The sequence below is a fragment of the Piliocolobus tephrosceles genome, chromosome 17 (genome assembly GCF_002776525.5).
Source record: "Piliocolobus tephrosceles isolate RC106 chromosome 17, ASM277652v3, whole genome shotgun sequence".
NCBI classification, from domain to species: domain Eukaryota; kingdom Metazoa; phylum Chordata; class Mammalia; order Primates; family Cercopithecidae; genus Piliocolobus; species Piliocolobus tephrosceles.
In genome coordinates, this window is record NC_045450.1 from 59,333,492 (window position 1) to 59,349,165 (window position 15,674).

At 45.1% G+C, this 15,674-nt stretch overlaps 1 protein-coding gene and 1 pseudogene across 4 annotated transcripts in view; one reads left to right on the forward strand and one right to left on the reverse strand.

Annotated features, from left to right (window-relative positions):
• Positions 1–11,572, reverse strand: part of RFWD3 (ring finger and WD repeat domain 3) — a 38,192-nt gene extending 26,620 nt beyond the window's left edge. Inside the window, exons 1-3 of one of the 4 annotated variants that reach the window (XM_023202445.1) lie at positions 11,371–11,572; positions 9,430–9,565; positions 6,166–6,685 (exon numbers count right to left, since the gene is read on the reverse strand). In XM_023202445.1, coding sequence (XP_023058213.1) covers positions 6,166–6,683 — 518 coding nt within the window. In that variant the 5' untranslated portion in view covers positions 6,684–6,685; positions 9,430–9,565; positions 11,371–11,572. Of the gene's footprint in view, positions 1–6,165; positions 6,686–9,429; positions 9,566–11,370 lie in introns of those variants that run through there. The other 3 variants (XM_023202444.1, XM_031934435.1, XM_023202446.2) reach the window with 3 other exon arrangements.
• On the forward strand, positions 8,061–13,262 carry LOC111536138 (annotated as a pseudogene).
• Positions 13,263–15,674: the final 2,412 nt, after the last annotated feature.

Here is a 15,674-nt window from a genome sequence, read left to right on the forward strand (position 1 = left end):
CCTAATCCAGAGCAAGGCCCCAACTCTCTTTAATTCTATGAAAACTGAGAGAAGTGAGGAAGCTGCAGGTGAAAAGCTGGAAGAAAGCAGAGGCTGGTTCATGAGGTTTGAGGAAAGATACTGTCTTCATAAAATAAAAGTGCAAGCAGCAGCAGCAAGTGCTGACATAGAAACTGTACCAAGTTATCCAGAAGACCTAGCTAAGACAATTGATGAAAAGTGTCTACACTAAACAGATTCTCAGTGTAGATGAAACAGCCTTCTATGGGAAGAAGATACCATGTAGGATTTCTGCAGCTAGAGAGAAGTCAACACCTGGCTTCAAGGTTCAAAGGACAGGCTGACTCTCTTGTTAGGGGATAATGCTGCTGGCGACTTCAGTTGAAGATGATGCTTTTTTTTTTTTTGAGACGGAGCCTTGCTCTGTCGCCCAGGCTGGAGTGCAGTGGCTGGAGTGCAGTGGCATGATCTTGGGTCACTGCAAGCTCCGCCTCCCGGGTTCACGCAATTCTCCTGCCTCAGTCTCCTGAGTAGCTGGGACTACAGGTGCCCGCCACTACACTTGGCTAATTTTTTGTATTTTTAGTAGAGACGAGGTGTCACCCTGTTAGCCAGGATGGTCTCGATCTCCTGACCTTGTGATCCGCCGACCTTTGCCTCCCAAAGTGTTGGCATTACAGGCGTCAGCCGCCACACCTGGCCTATGTCTGTGCTCTCTAAAAGGAACTACAAAGCCTAGATAATAGCTTATCTGTTTAGAGCATGTCTTACTGAGTATTCACTGAGTATTTTAAGCCCACTGTTGAAACCTACTATTCAGAAAAAAGGATTCCTTAAACATATCACTGCTCAGTGACAATGCACCCAGTAAACTAAGAACTCTGAGGGTGATTAATGTTATTTTCATGTCTGTTAACATAACATTCTGCAGCCCAACTTTCCAGACTTTTTATTTAAGAAATAAGGCCGGGCACAGTGGCTCACACCTGTAATCTCAGTACTTTAATGAAACAACATCTCTACAAAAAACAGAAAAAATTAGCTGGGTGTGGTGGTTTGTGCCTTTAGTACCAGCTACTCCGTAGGCTGAGGCAGAGGATCACCTGAGCCTGGAGAGGTTGAGGCTGCAGTGAGCCATGATCACACCAATGTACTCCAGCCTGGGCAAAGAGAGTGAGACCCTGTCTCACAAAAAAAAAAAAAAGAAAGAAAGGAAAAAAAAAGAAATATTTTGTTGTGACTCTTAGTTGTGGGGAAAAGCTTTTTTTATTTTTTATTTTTTTTAAATTTCTTAAGATGATAGCTGCCAGTGATTCCTCTAATGGATCTGGACAAAGTAAATCGAAAACCTTGAAAGGATCCACCATTTTTTTTTTTGGAGACAGGGTCTGGCTCTGTCACTCAGGCTGGAGTGCAGTGGCACGATATTGACTCACTGGAACCTTTCACCTCAACCTCCTAAGTAGCTAGGACTACAGGCATACACCACCAAGCCCAGCTAATTTTTGTATTTTTTGTAGAGACAGGGTTTCAACATGTTGGCCAGGTTGGTCTTGAGCTCCTGAGCTCAAGCAATCTGCCCACTTCAGCCTCCAAAAGTGCTGGGATTACAGGTATGAGCTACTGTGCCTGGGGGATCCACCATCCTTGATGCCCCTAAGAACATTCATGATTCATGGGAGGAGGCCAAAATACCAGCATTAACAGAAATTTAGAAGAAGTTGATGTCAACTCTGACGGGTGATTTTGAGCGGCTCAATATTTCAGTTAAGGAAGTAACTGCAGATAGAAACAGCAAGAGAACCAGACTTAGAAGATGTGATTGAATTGATCTCATTCCTAGATTTTCCTGTCCCTCTTATTGGTTAGTTTATTGTTTATCACACTGAATCTCCATTACCTTAGGCAGGCCCCAGGGAAAATGATTTAGGCTTTTCACACTCTGCATTGCTCTGAGTTAAGAGTAGTCTTGCAAATGGGGTTTTCCAGAGAACCACCAAACAGGTCACAGAAAGGTAATTCTCTGGGAATGAGGCTTTGAAGGTACTCCAATCCCTCTGGTGCCTGCCAGGCTGTTGGTTTTTACTATGATTACAGGCAGATGATTTTCACAACTACCAAGGAGCTGGAGAAGGGGACAATAATAAGGAATGCCATAGAGCTCATTGAGATTTGACTGTTTTTCTTTAAACAGCCCTCCCTGGATTGCTGTAAGCATTCAGTTTCCCAAATTATGAAAAAGTTGATCCTTACAAATTCTGCCAGTTGCTTCACTACTTTTATGGAGATAATTCTGTGTGGTCCTTACTCTGCCATTTTCGCTGACATCACCCAGGTTTTCTTTTTCTTTTTTTTTGAGACGGAGTCTCACTCTGTGACCCAGGCTAGAGTGTCATGGCGCGATCTCGGCTCACTGCAACCTCCACCTCCTGACTTGGTCTCCTGAGTAGCTGGGATTACAGGCACCCACCACCACACCCAGCTAATTTTTGTATTTTTAGTAGAGACAGGGTTTCACCATGTTGGCCAGGCTGGTCTCGAACTCATGACCTCAGGTGATTCGCCCACCTCGGCCTCCCGAAGTGCTGCGATTACAGGTGTGAGCCACTGTGCCTAGTCAGGTTTTCTTTTTAAACGGTGCTAAGCAACTTTACCAACTCCATTTCTTGAGATTCTGAGTGAACAGCAGCTATAGCTACATAAGACTAAACACATAAGAAAAGCATTTTATAAGAGGATTTAATCAAATACAAACTAGAGTTAGGCTGTTGACATGTATATCAGTAGAATTCTACATGGAACCCAGTAAAAAAGTGGTAAGACACTTAAAAAAAAAATCACTCTTTAAAACTGCTTTTATGTAGTAAAGAATATCCAAAGTCAGGCAAGAACACAGGAAAGGAGAACTACGAAAACCAACAGGAAGCAGTGCTAGGGTTTCTCCTTGGGAGCACAGATGTAGAATCCAAGAAATCCTCCTCCTTCCCTGCACTTAACCGTCTTTGAATTAAATATATTTTGCTCCTTCCTTACTCTCTGTAGTCCTAGACTCCATATGCTCCACGAAAACAATATTGTAATCTGTGTTAAACACCAATATATTTAGGGCAAAGTTTAGTCTCTCATACAGAGGAGTGTTATCAATATTTGATGAATGAGTGATGACCCCCGCAGCCAGAATGAAACCACCTCAAAAAAATAAGAAGGGACTTTGTGACCTCAGCTAAGCCTGTTGGGAAGAATAACCTCACTACTTAGCTTTCTGTAGCTTTGGCTTCTTGGCTGACTGGGAGTCAAAAGCTGTTCACCTTGGCCCAGGCTTTCAACACTGGCCCAGGGACAGTCTGTCAGATGAGTAAATGTCAAACACTACACTGAGAAATTCATCTCAAGAAATTCAGAAGTTACAAGTGATTAGTCCTGGGAAAGCTCATACTTTAGGGAAAAAAGTTTTAATCACATTTATCTGGCTCCAGAACTGATGTTATTTCCATTGAACTGCACACTTCCTGACCTTTTAGGTTATTCCCTTTGTGGAGACAGATTATGGCTGCCAAATAGCTTGACTGACATCTTTCAACATTTAAATTCTGTATAACTCTTTCCCTGAGCAGATTCTGTAAGAAGAAAAAAAAATTTTTTTTTTAAGACAGAGTCATTCCTGTCACCCAGGCTAGATTAGAAGATCTTGGCTCACTGCAACCTCTGCCTCCTAGGTTCAAGCAATTCTCATGCCTCAACCTCCCAAGCAGCTGGGAACACAGGTGTGTGCCACCACACCCGGCTAATTTTTTGTATTTTTAGTAGAGATGGGGTTTCGCCATGCTGGCCTTGAACTCTTGGCCTAAAGGGATCCGCCTGCCTTGGCCTCCCAAAGTTCTGGAATTACAGGCGTGAGCCACCATGCCCAGCCATATCGAGCAATTCTCTCACTAGAGTTTGGCTTCTGTGTGGCCCTCTAGTGATTCTATTTTTCTTTGTTAGTTGGCATCTGGTTTATAAGTGCCACCCTTACGTTGGTTAATACAAGTCAGTGTGCCTGACCAAGCGGAATCCACTGCCTCCCCCAACAAGAATGAGTGCATGGATAAACAAGACTGAGGACTACTGCAAGAGGCCTCCTGACAGTCAGTCAGTTCCTGAAGATACTACTCACAACTCTCAGCCATGGAAAGTTAGCCCATATTTACTTTGGCACGGTCCCCAAATTACACCATAAGGTGCCTTCACCTATAACACAAATGTATGAAATCTTACTCTGCCTTTATAATGTGAGTAATGACATCTTAAAATAACAGACTATTGGCTAGGCGCAGTGGCTCACGCCTGTAATCCCTGCACTTTGGGAGGCCAAGGCGGGCGGATCACGAGGTCAGGAGATCGAGACCATCCTGGCCAACACGGTGAAACCCCGTCTCTACTAAAAATACAAAAAAATTAGCCGGGTGCGGTGGTGGGCGCCTGTAGTCCCAGCTATTTGGGAGGCTGAGACAGGAGAATGGCGTGAACCCGGGAGGTGGAGCTTGCAGTGAGCCGAGATCGCGCCACTGCACTCCAGCCCAGGCGACAGAGTGAGACTCTGCCTCAAAATAAAAAAAAATAATAAATAAATAAATAAATAAAATAAGACTATAGCCAGGCCTGCTGGCACACGCCTGTAATCCCAGCTACTCAAGAGGCTAAGGCACAAGAATCGCTTGAACCCAGGAGCCAGAGGTCGTGGTGAGCTGAGGTAGAGCCATTGCACTACAGTCTGAGTGACAGAGCAAGACTCTTGTCTTAAAAACAAAACAAAACAAAAAACACAGTAATATGCATTTGCAACTCTTGTCAACACAGAACTAGGCATCTGTCATCCTTGATGGGCACTAGAGACACTGGAGCCACAGTCATGGCAAGCCCAACATTAAAATCAGCAGGATCCATGAAAAGGAATGCTGAATCCAGATTCAGAAGGCACAATTCCAATCCAGCCTTATCACAACCAAATCACAAATTATCCCATCGGCTTCCTCATTTGTAAAACATGAGTAATGGATGACCTAGCTACCACTTTTTAGTACCATCTCAGTATTTTCAGTGTTAGAAAACATCGGCATGGTTGTGTATGCCTGTAGTCCCAGCTAATCAAGAGGCTGAGGTAGGAAGATCGCCTGAGCCTGGGGAGGTCGAGGCTGCAGTGAGCTGTGTGTGACTGCACCACTGTACTCCAGCCTGGGCAGCACAGTGAGACCCTGTCTCAAAAATAATAGTAAGTAAAAGAAGAAAGAGAAAACAAAGGGATTTGATCGAAGCTTCCTCCATCTGCCTGTGTAGAAAACAGGGCAGATCCAGGTTCCAATACCCATGCTAACTCCTCTATGCTACAGCTATGAGATCCTGAACAAAGCTCTCTCTCAGGGTACAAGTTTCCTTCACATACAAATTAGAAGTTGAATTATATTTCTAAACATATTGAAAACACTTAGAAGACCAAATGTGAAATAAAATACTTTAAGTAAAGTAAGAAGTTAAAAAAACAGACAGTTTTAATTAGTTGGGGGTGGTGCCATGCGCCTGTAACGCCAGCTACTTGGGAGGCTGAGGCAGGAGAATCCCTTGAATCTGAGAGATGGAGGTTGTAGTGACCCCAGATCGCACCACTGTACTCCAGCCTGGGCGACAGAGTGAGACTCCGTTTCAAAACAAACAAATAAACAAAACAACAGACAGGGTACAGGCAATTGTTATTCTTCATAACAACCCTACTAAGACTTGACAGCTAAGCCCTTCAAGAGGCAAGCTCAAACCAAGACTATGAAAGAAAATTAATTAATTGTGCCTCTCGGTGGAATGCCAGTGAATAATGAATTTGGGTGAGTAGAGTAGATTTGCAAGTGAAGAAAGAGTTTTTGGTGTACAAGACACAATCTGAAGAACAGCCAATCTCTACAAAGACTGAAAACAAACTACCACCTAGTTTTCAAGGCACAACCATTTAACTTATCCCCTCATTACTTTGTGAAGTAAGGCAAGCAATTTTATTTCCATGTGACTTATGAGGAACTGGGGGTCAGAAGTTATCTGACTTGCCAAGAGTCACCCTGTCAGTCCTTGAATGGCAGAGCCTCAGTTTCACAATTCTAGTACAGCAATGATCACAGATTTATTCATATATTGATTTACCTGGCACTGTCGGTCCTCTGAGACCCTCCGGCTCTTGCCCTCCGTGAAGCAGATACCCTCCTTCTTGTTCTCATTGGCCCTACACTGTGGTTTGAAGATGAAGGTCTCAGGAATTCCAGCATGCCATGAAGTCTCTGCAGTCCACTGATGAAGTTGGTCACTGAATGCAATGAAGATGCTCGGATGGTGTGATTAGCATCAGATCCCTGCCTATGTTGTTCTGAAGTTCTTGGATTGATGTTCTCCACATTGTCTTCTCCCAAGACCTCCACTTCTGTCAGGTCAATAGACAGTTGTGGAGCAGGCTGGAGTAGGGGTGGTGTCACTTGGCTGCCAATCACTTCAGCAGGAGCTGGCTGGAGGATGAGTGGTCCCCCTTGGCTGCTGACCACATCAGCAGGAATAGGCTGGAGGAGGGCTGGTCCCCCTTGGCTGCTGGCCACGTCAGCAGAAGCTGGATGTTCTTCAGCATGATTTAACTGTACCTGAAGATCATATTCCATTGCTTCATGAGCCATCACTAGGGAAACAATTATTTGCAAAAAGTATTAACAAAATAGATAAAACATGCTATGTAGGTGACAGAATCATATTTAACCTTTCTGATTTTATGCTTAATATCATTCTTAGCCAGACTGAGAAGCTTCAAGAGAAGATTTTAACTATTTAAATTTTAAGGCCGGGCGCGGTGGCTCAAGCCTGTAATCCCAGCACTTTGGGAGGCCGAGACGGGCGGATCACGAGGTCAGGAGATCGAGACCATCCTGGCTAACACTGTGAAACCCCGTCTCTACTAAAAAATACAAAAAACTAGCTGAGCGAGGTGGTGGGCGCCTGTAGTCCCAGCTACTCGGGAGGCTGAGGCAGGAGAATGGCGTAAACCCGGGAGGCGGAGCTTGCAGTGAGCTGAGATCCGGCCACTGCACTCCAGCCTGGGGAACAGAGCCCGTCTCAAAAAAAAAAAAAAAAAAAAATTTTAAGTCAGAAGTGTTTGGTAATGGACTTTCTTCTCTATAACAAGCATTTATAAACAGTTTTCCAGTTTGTCCTTAGAAAACGTGAAGTCCTGTGATCATAGTAGTATCTTCCAAAATAGAAAGATCTATAAAGGATAAACAGAGAAAGGACATTTTTTACACTTGCAAAATTAACTGAGTTACTAACTCAAAATGGAAATTTACCTGATTTTTCCAAAAAGGCTAAGCAAACTTTATCCTATCCCTTTCATTTTTGTTTTCCATCTCTAATTCCATCATGTTCGCCTATTCAACAAATATTAAGCACCTATGTTCTTTTCATGTTTCCTATCTTTAATTCCATTACATCATTTTGAAAACTACCACCTAGCTTTTAAATTAAAAAAAAATTTTTTTTTTTTTTGTTATATAGATGAAGGCTTCCTATGTTGCCCAAACTGGTCTTGAACGCCTGGCCTCACCTCCTCATACACCAGGACAACAGGACTGAGCCACTGTGCCTCTCTACCACCTAGTTTTTAAAGTATATCAGCATAACTTATCCCCTCAATTACTTTGTGAAGTAAGGCACGTGCTTTTATTTTCATCTGACTTAGGAGGAAATGTGGGTTCAACTAGTATTTATTAAGCACCTGTTATGCAGACAGATACCCTAGAGGCAAAAACAAGTAAGACCCCATGTACCAGAGTTAACATTCTAGCAAGTAAGATGTCAATAAACGAATACATGAGAAAATTACAGATTATGATGTTTGGGGTTGAGGAGACAAGGAGGACCAACTAAGACACAACTCTGAGGGAAGTAGTCTTTTAAAGAGTGAAAACTGGGCTGAGGCGTGAAGGATTAAAAGAAACTGGCTCTGCAAAGAGCCAAGGAAGTTTCAGAAGAAATCAGTGCATAATAGGTCCCTGATGAGCATGGGTTTGACTGATGAACAGGACACCATCATTAAAAGGCCCATGGGCCTTGGTAAGGAGTTTCTTCTGTGTTAGAGACAGGGTTTCACCGTATTAGCAGGATGCTCTCGATCCCCTGACCTGGTGATCTGCCTGCCTCAGCATCCCAAAGTGCTGGAATTATAGGTGTGAGCCACCGCGCCCGGCCAACAGTCAAGTTTCTTAAAATCACCAGAGCAGGCCTGGCGCGGCCTCCACAGGATGGAGAGTGGCGCAGTAGTGAAAATAAATGGGAAAGAAAGTCTGCAAACTGAACAATGTGAGATACTTTAAGTTTTAAACATTTTTTGTATAGATGGGGTTTCCCACGTTGCCCAGTCTGGTCTTGAACTCCTCAGCTCAAGCAACCCTCCTGCCTCAGCTTCCCAAAGTGCTGGGATTACAGGAGTGAGCCACTGCAGCTGGCTAACTAAAAGCTTTTAATATGTTTCTAGGGTACAACAACAGTCTCCCAAGAATTGTGTGTCACAACACAAGACCCAAGCTACTTGCGTAGTAGATGTACTTAAGAGACATTAAGCAACTCAGCCTTCAGGAAGACAAAGGGTAGAAACAGACTAAAAAGAGCAGAATCTAAGGGGCCGCCACACTGTCTACTCCCATATGGTTATTTAAATTAAATAAAAATCAAGTTCGGCCAGGAGCTGGGGCCCACACCTATAATCCCAGCACTTTGGGAGACTGAGGCAGGTAGCTTGAGACCAGGAATTGGAGACCAGCCTGGGCAACACGGCAAAATCGCGTCTCTACAAAAAATACAATTAGCCAGTTGTGATGGTGTGCACCTGTGGTCCCAGCTACTCGGGAGGCTGAGGCAGAAGAACCTCTTGAACCTGGAGGATGGAGGTTACAGTGAGCTGAGATTACACCACTGCACTCCAGGCCGGGAGACAGAATAAGACTCCGTCTCAAAAAAAAAAAAAAAAAAAAAAAAAAAAAAAAAGAAAGTAAGTTCCTTTGTCGCACAGGACACATTTCAAGTGCCAGAGACCCACATAGGGCAGGTGGCTCCCATTCTGGACAGCAGAAATACAGAACATTTTCCTTGTCGCACGAAGTTCTATAGAACGGTGTGGTTCTGGAGCCGAAGCTTCTTAACCACTGTAGGCCAGTCGGAGGTGCCTAGAGCAAGAGACCATGGGCTGTGCACCCCAAACCCTGAGCATGTCACACAAATGCTGCTTTTTATGTGTGCTGTGTCAGGGATGAAAACGTTAACCTCAGACTTGTCATCTTTATTCTTCAGGTTTCAATCAATGCCCACAACAGGCAGGATGAAAGCCCCTCAATTGAAGGTTGAGAGGAGGTGGGCGGGGGAAGTCGGGCCAACCTCGGTTCAAATCTTTGCTCTGGCCAGCGCGGAGGGTCACACCTGCGATCCCTGGATATTGGGATGCCCAGGCGGATGGATCGCTTACGCTCCGGTGTTCGAGACCAGCTTGGGCAACACAGTGAAATTCCCATTTCTACCGAAAAAGAAAAATAGAACAGGTCAGGTGCGGTGGCTCACACCTGTAATCCCAGCACTTTGGGAGGCTGAGGGCGGACCACTTGAGGTCGGAGTCCCAGACTGGCCTGGCCAATATGGTGAAACCTCCTCTCCACTAAAAATACAAAAATTACCCAGATGTGGTGGCACATTCCTGTAATCCCAGCTACTTCGGAGGCTGAGGCAGGAGAATCGCTTGAACCCGGGAGGCAGAGGTTACAGTGAGCCGAGACCGGGCCATTGCACTCCAGCATGGGTGACAGAATGAGAATCCGTCTTAAAAAAAAAAAAGAAAAAGAAAAAAGAAAAAGAAAACAATGAGCCCGGCATGGTGGTGAGCACCTGTGGTCCCATCTATTGTGGGAAGCAGAGGCGGGAGGATCCCTGGGGCCTGGGAGTTCGAGACTGCAGTGAGCTCTTCCGGCCTGGGCGCAACAGGGAGACTTCGTTTCTTAGGTTTTTTTTTTTTTTTTTTTTTTTTTCTGAGACGGAGTCTCGCTCTGTCGCCCAGGCTGGAGTGCAGTGGGATCTCAGCTCACTGCGAACACCGCCTCCCGCCTCCCAGGTTCACGCCATTCTCCTGCCTCAGCCTCCTGAGTAGCTGGGACTACAGGCGCCCACCACCTCGCCCAGCTAGTTTTTTGTATTTTTTAGTAGAGACGGGGTTTCACCGTGTTCGCCAGGATGGTCTCGATCTCCTGACCTCGTGATCCGCCCGTCTCGGCCTCCCAAAGTGCTGGGATTACAGGCTTGAGCCACCGCGCCCGGCCAGGTTTTTTTTTTTTTTTAGATAGAGTTTCACTCTTGTTGCCCAGGCTGGAGTGCAATGGTGTGATCTCGGCTCACTGCAAACTCTGCCTCCGGGTTCAAGCGATTCACCTGCCTCAGCCTCCCGAGTAGCTGGGATTACAGGCATGCACCACCACGCCTGGCTAATTTTGTTATTTTCAGTAGAGACGGGGTTTCTCCATTTGGTCAGGCTGGTCTCGAACTCCCGACTTCAGGTGATCTGCCTACCTCTGCCAAAGTGCTGGGATTACAGACTTGAGCCACTGCCCCCACTGCACCCCCACTGCGCCCCGCTAGACTTCGACTTAGTCTCTTTAAAATGAAAAAGGAAGGGAGGGAGGAAGGGGGGGAGGGGGCAGGGAGAGGGAGAGAGGGCAGGGAGAGGGGGAGGGGGAGGGAGATAGGGAAGGGGGGGGAGGGAGACGGGGAGGGAGAGGGACAGAGACAGAGAGAGAGAGAGAAAGAAATATTAAATCCCTGTTCTTTTACTACATGGGGAAACCTCGACTCAACTTGTTCGCCTGTAAAATAGGGATATACAAGTCTTTACGACACAGTTTCCATGATGAAATTAAAAATGCAGTGCTTCCGTCAACTTTAAAGTGATGAAGTAACGGAGCTCAGAGCGGGCGCAGGCATCGCCGCTGAGGAGCCCGAGGCTAGGCTCTCGGGGGAAGGGCGGGGCGACCTCCCACCCTGGCCAGGGCAGGCCCCGCAGCAGCGAACTCGGCTCCTTCAGTCATCGCCCCGAGCTCCCGCCTGCCCAGCCCCCAACGCCCAGCAACCCAGATAAGCGCTAGGGTTCGGGCTCCTCAGCCCAGACCATTGGCGCCGCCCCGAGGGTCCGAATCCTCTCAGGCTGCCGGGTTCCAAGCCCGCGTGCAGCCCACCTCGTGGGGTGTCTCCTGGACCCCAATCCAGGAATCAGGCGTGGGGAAGTTTATCCCGGAGTTAGAGGCCCAAGGCCTGGGTAGAAGCAAGACCCCTCCTCACCTGAAACCAGTAGGCCGCGGCCTGGCTCGCGAGCCCGCCGAAGACTCTCCCGTTACCACAGCAGAACTCCGAATGCACCTACGCCAACGGCCACTTCCGGAGCCGCTCAAGCTCCCGCCAGAGGCGCCGGCAGGTATGCTCCTATTGGACAGAAGTCCTAGGCTGTGGCCAATACTCACTCTTCTTCTTCAATAGGTCTCCGCTAGCTGGAGCAGCGGCGCTCTCATTGGCTAGTTGTTCGTAAACTGACGAGGAGGGACTGCGCTCGAGGAAGCCTGCTACAATTGGCAGCAATCTACATCCGTCACCTTGCGCCCGCCCCGGAAAAATAAAAGGGTTTTTTTTTCTTTTTTTTCAGCGTGTTTTATTTGAACTTTCTGGCGGGAGAAAGTTATATGATTTCTGGATCCATTTTGGAATGGAGATGAAAATATTAAAACTGTGACTCCTGCTGCTTCTCCCTAACGCTTTAGTGAAGGAGTTATCTGTATCCAAAGGATAGTAGTTAATCGAATAATTTCTAAATATTTCAATATTTTGAATTTCGGAGCCTGTAAAGAGGCGTAGGACAGTCCAGCTCAAATGTATCCTCTCATGGGGTTGAAGAGCTCACGCAAAAGACTTTGCCTACACAATCTCTTCAATCTCAAACAGCTGTAATGGATCTGAGCTACTAAACAGTCTCAAATCACTTGGCAGGGCCGCCGCTCGCCGCCAGCGCCAACAGCAACCGGCCCCCGGAATTCTCCAGCTATGAGGAGCGCGAGCCCACATCCGTTTTGGCTCCGGGCCCGCCGCCGACAGGAAAGCCACAAAGAAAACTGATAAACGCAGACAAGATGATAAAGACGATCTAGATGTAACAGAACTCATTAATGAAGATCTTTTGGATCAGCTTGTGAAATACGGAGTGAATCCTGGTCCTATTGTGGGAACAACCAGGAAGCTATGTGAGAAAAAGCTTTTGAAAGCGAGGGAGCAAAGAACAGAATCAAGATCTTCTCTGCCAACAATTTCTTCTTCAGCAGAAAATACAAGGCAGAATGGAAGTAATGATTCTGACAGATATAGTGACAATGAAGAAGACCCTAAAATAGAGCTCAAGCTTGAGAAGAGAGAACCGCTGGAGGGCAGACCAAAGACTCCAGTAACCCTCAAACAAAGAAGAGTTGAGCATAACAAGAGCTATTCTCAAGCTGGAATAACTGGGAGTGAATGAACAAGTGGATCTCCAAAAGGCAGACCTCTGCAGGCATTATTAACTAGGGAGTCTACAAGAGAGTCAAGAAGAATTTCAAGGAAAAGGGTGCACACTTCAGAATATTTTCGTATAGATGGTGCAGTAATTTCAGCGAGTACTCCCATAGCTGAAACTATAATGGCTTCAAACAATGAATCCTTAGTTGTCAATAGGGTGAATGGAAATTTCAAGCATGCATCTCCTATTCTGCCAGTCACTGAATTCTCAGACATACCCAGAAGAACACCAAATAAACCATTGACAAGAGCTGAAGTGAGAGAAAAAACACAGGAAAGAAGAGTAGAAAGGGATATTCCTAAGGAAACGTTCCCCTGTGAAGCAGCTACACCAACAAGAATCAGTGCTAGTTGCCGCAGACCAATCAAAGGAGCTCCAGGCTGGCCATTAGAACTCAGTGATTTGAGGATGGAGGAGTCATTTTCATCTAAATATGTTCGTAAGTATGTTCCCTTGACAGATATCAAGTGAGAAAATACAAAAAAAAGGGATGCTCCATTCCTGTATGGATACAAATTCTGCTGTTTGTTGTTGTGGCAGTTTTTTTGTGTGTTTGGTCTATCAAGCTATGGAAACCAACCACGTAAATCCCTTCTCTAATTTTCTTCCTGATGGCTCTAGAAAACCCAACTGAGTGGTATCTCTTTGGCACATTCAACTTGGTCTTGTATTTTTAATAACTGTGTTGAAGAACATTTGTGTATGCTTGTTGACTCCAAGAACTAAAAATAATGTGATTTTGCCTCAATAAACATAGTATTCCATTGGAAAACAAACAAAATATATATAAATGGACTTCATTAAAATGTTTTTGAACTTTGGACTAGTAGATCACCTTGTGCCGTATGAATAATCTTTTTTAGCTCTGGAACTATTTTTTTTTTTAGATAGGGTGTCACTCTTGTCACCCAGGCTGGAGTGCAATGGCATGATCTCAGCTCATTGCAACCTCTGCCTCCCAGGATCAGGTGATTCTCCTGCCTCAGCCTTCCGAGTAGCTGGGACTACAGGCGTGTGCCACCATGGCCAGCAAATTTTTGTATTTTTAGTAGAGATAGGGTTTCACTATGTTGGCCAGGCTGGTCTTGAACTCCTGACCTCAGGTGATGCACCTGCCTCAGCCCCCGTGAGTGCTGGAATTACAGGCATGAGCCACCACACCCGGCTATAATGTTCATTATCTTGATAGGGTTTGGATTACTCATATGTATGCATTTGGCAAAACTCATCTAAATGCTATCTTTAAGATTTGTGCATTTCACACAATTTTTTCACAGCAAAAACTTACCTTTCCACACCCCCCCCCCGCCAAAAAGCCCATAGAGAGGTAAACTTCAGCTAATGGCACAAATGCTGAAGTGTTTAGGAATGAAGTGCATACAAAATTAGGATGGATTAATGGATAGAAAGAGGCATAAGTAGATAAACAGGTATGTGATAAAACAAATATAATAAATTGTTAGTTGTAGAGTTTAGGTGATAGGTGTATGGTTATTCACAGTACCATTGTACTGACTTTTCTGTGTATCTGGAAATTTTCATACATAAGTGTTGGGAAAAATCAGGTACAGAGCCTTGGAAGGCATCCTGTGCAAGTAAAAGGCCCTGAAAATTCAGCTTTCTCAGTTTTACAGTAAATTCACCTATAATAACTGTGGGTCTGCCAGAGTATGAATAATTCATCTACCAAGGAGAATTTTCACTGTAACTTCTACAGTAAATAGAACAAATGATTTTAAAGATGAAAACATGGCTGGGCATGGAGGCTCATGCCTGTAATCCCAGCACTTTGGGAGCAGACTAAGTGGGAGGATCCCTTGAGGTCAGGAGTTCCAGACCAGCCTGGGCAACACAGCAGACTCTCCCTCAAAAAATAAAGAAAGAAAAGAGAAAAAAGGAAGGAAAGAAAATAGTAATACCTACCAATAAGTTCTACAAAAGAATCATATTAAGTTTATATTCTTCTGCATTTTTTATTTACAGAAAAAAGACATGTTCTAGGTTTAAAAAAAAATCAAGGATAAGTAAAAGATAAAAAAAAAAGGCCAAGTGTGGTGGGTCATGCCTATAATCCCAGCACTTTGGGAGGCCAAGATGGGAGGATCACTTGAGCCCAGAAGTTCAAGACTAGCCTAGTCAACACAGTGAAACCCTGTCTCATAATAATAATAATAAAAATCAGCCATAATTTTATTCATCGGAGATGATTACTAGAATACAAGATCCAAATGTATTTTTATTGCTGCCTTCTCAGTGATTGAAACAATGGCTAGCACATTTGCTGTTGAATGATTTAGAATGAGTTCTGAAAAAAATGTAACTTTAGAGGCAGGGGTTAGTGTATCCTAGGCAAAGCACACACCATGAACAAAAGTATAAGAAATCTAGAATGAGACCAGGCATGGCGGCTGATGTCTATAATCCCAGCACTTTGGGAGGCCGAGGCAGGCAGATAACTTGAGGTCAGGAGCTCGAGACCAGCCTGACCAACACGGTGAAACCCTGTCTCTACTAAAAATACAAAATTAGCCAGGTATGGTGGTGCACACCTGTAATCCCAGACACTTGGGAGGCTGAGGCAGGAGAATCACTTAAACCTGGGAAGCAGAGGTTGCAGTGAGCCAAGATCACACTATTGCGTTCCAGTCTGGGCAACAAGAGTGAAACTATGTCTCAAAAAAAAAAAAAAAAAAAATCTAGACTGAAAGCACCACAAACATAGGTTTGAGTCTGGCAGGGATTAAAATCTGGCAGCTCCTATATGGACATACTTTGTTTGTCCTATCAGCATTAAAATAATTTTTTTTTTTTTGAGACGGGGTCTCACTCTGTCGCTCAGGCTGGAGTGCAGTGGTGCAATCATGCCTCATTGCAACCTCCACCTCCCAGGTTTAAATGATTCTCATGCTTCAGCCTCCTGAGTAACTGGGATTACAGGCATGTGGCCACCACACCCAGCTAATTTTTGTATTTTTAGTAGAAACAGGGCTTCACCATGTTGGCAAGGCTGGTCTTGAACTCCTGACCTCAGGTGATCCTCCTGCTT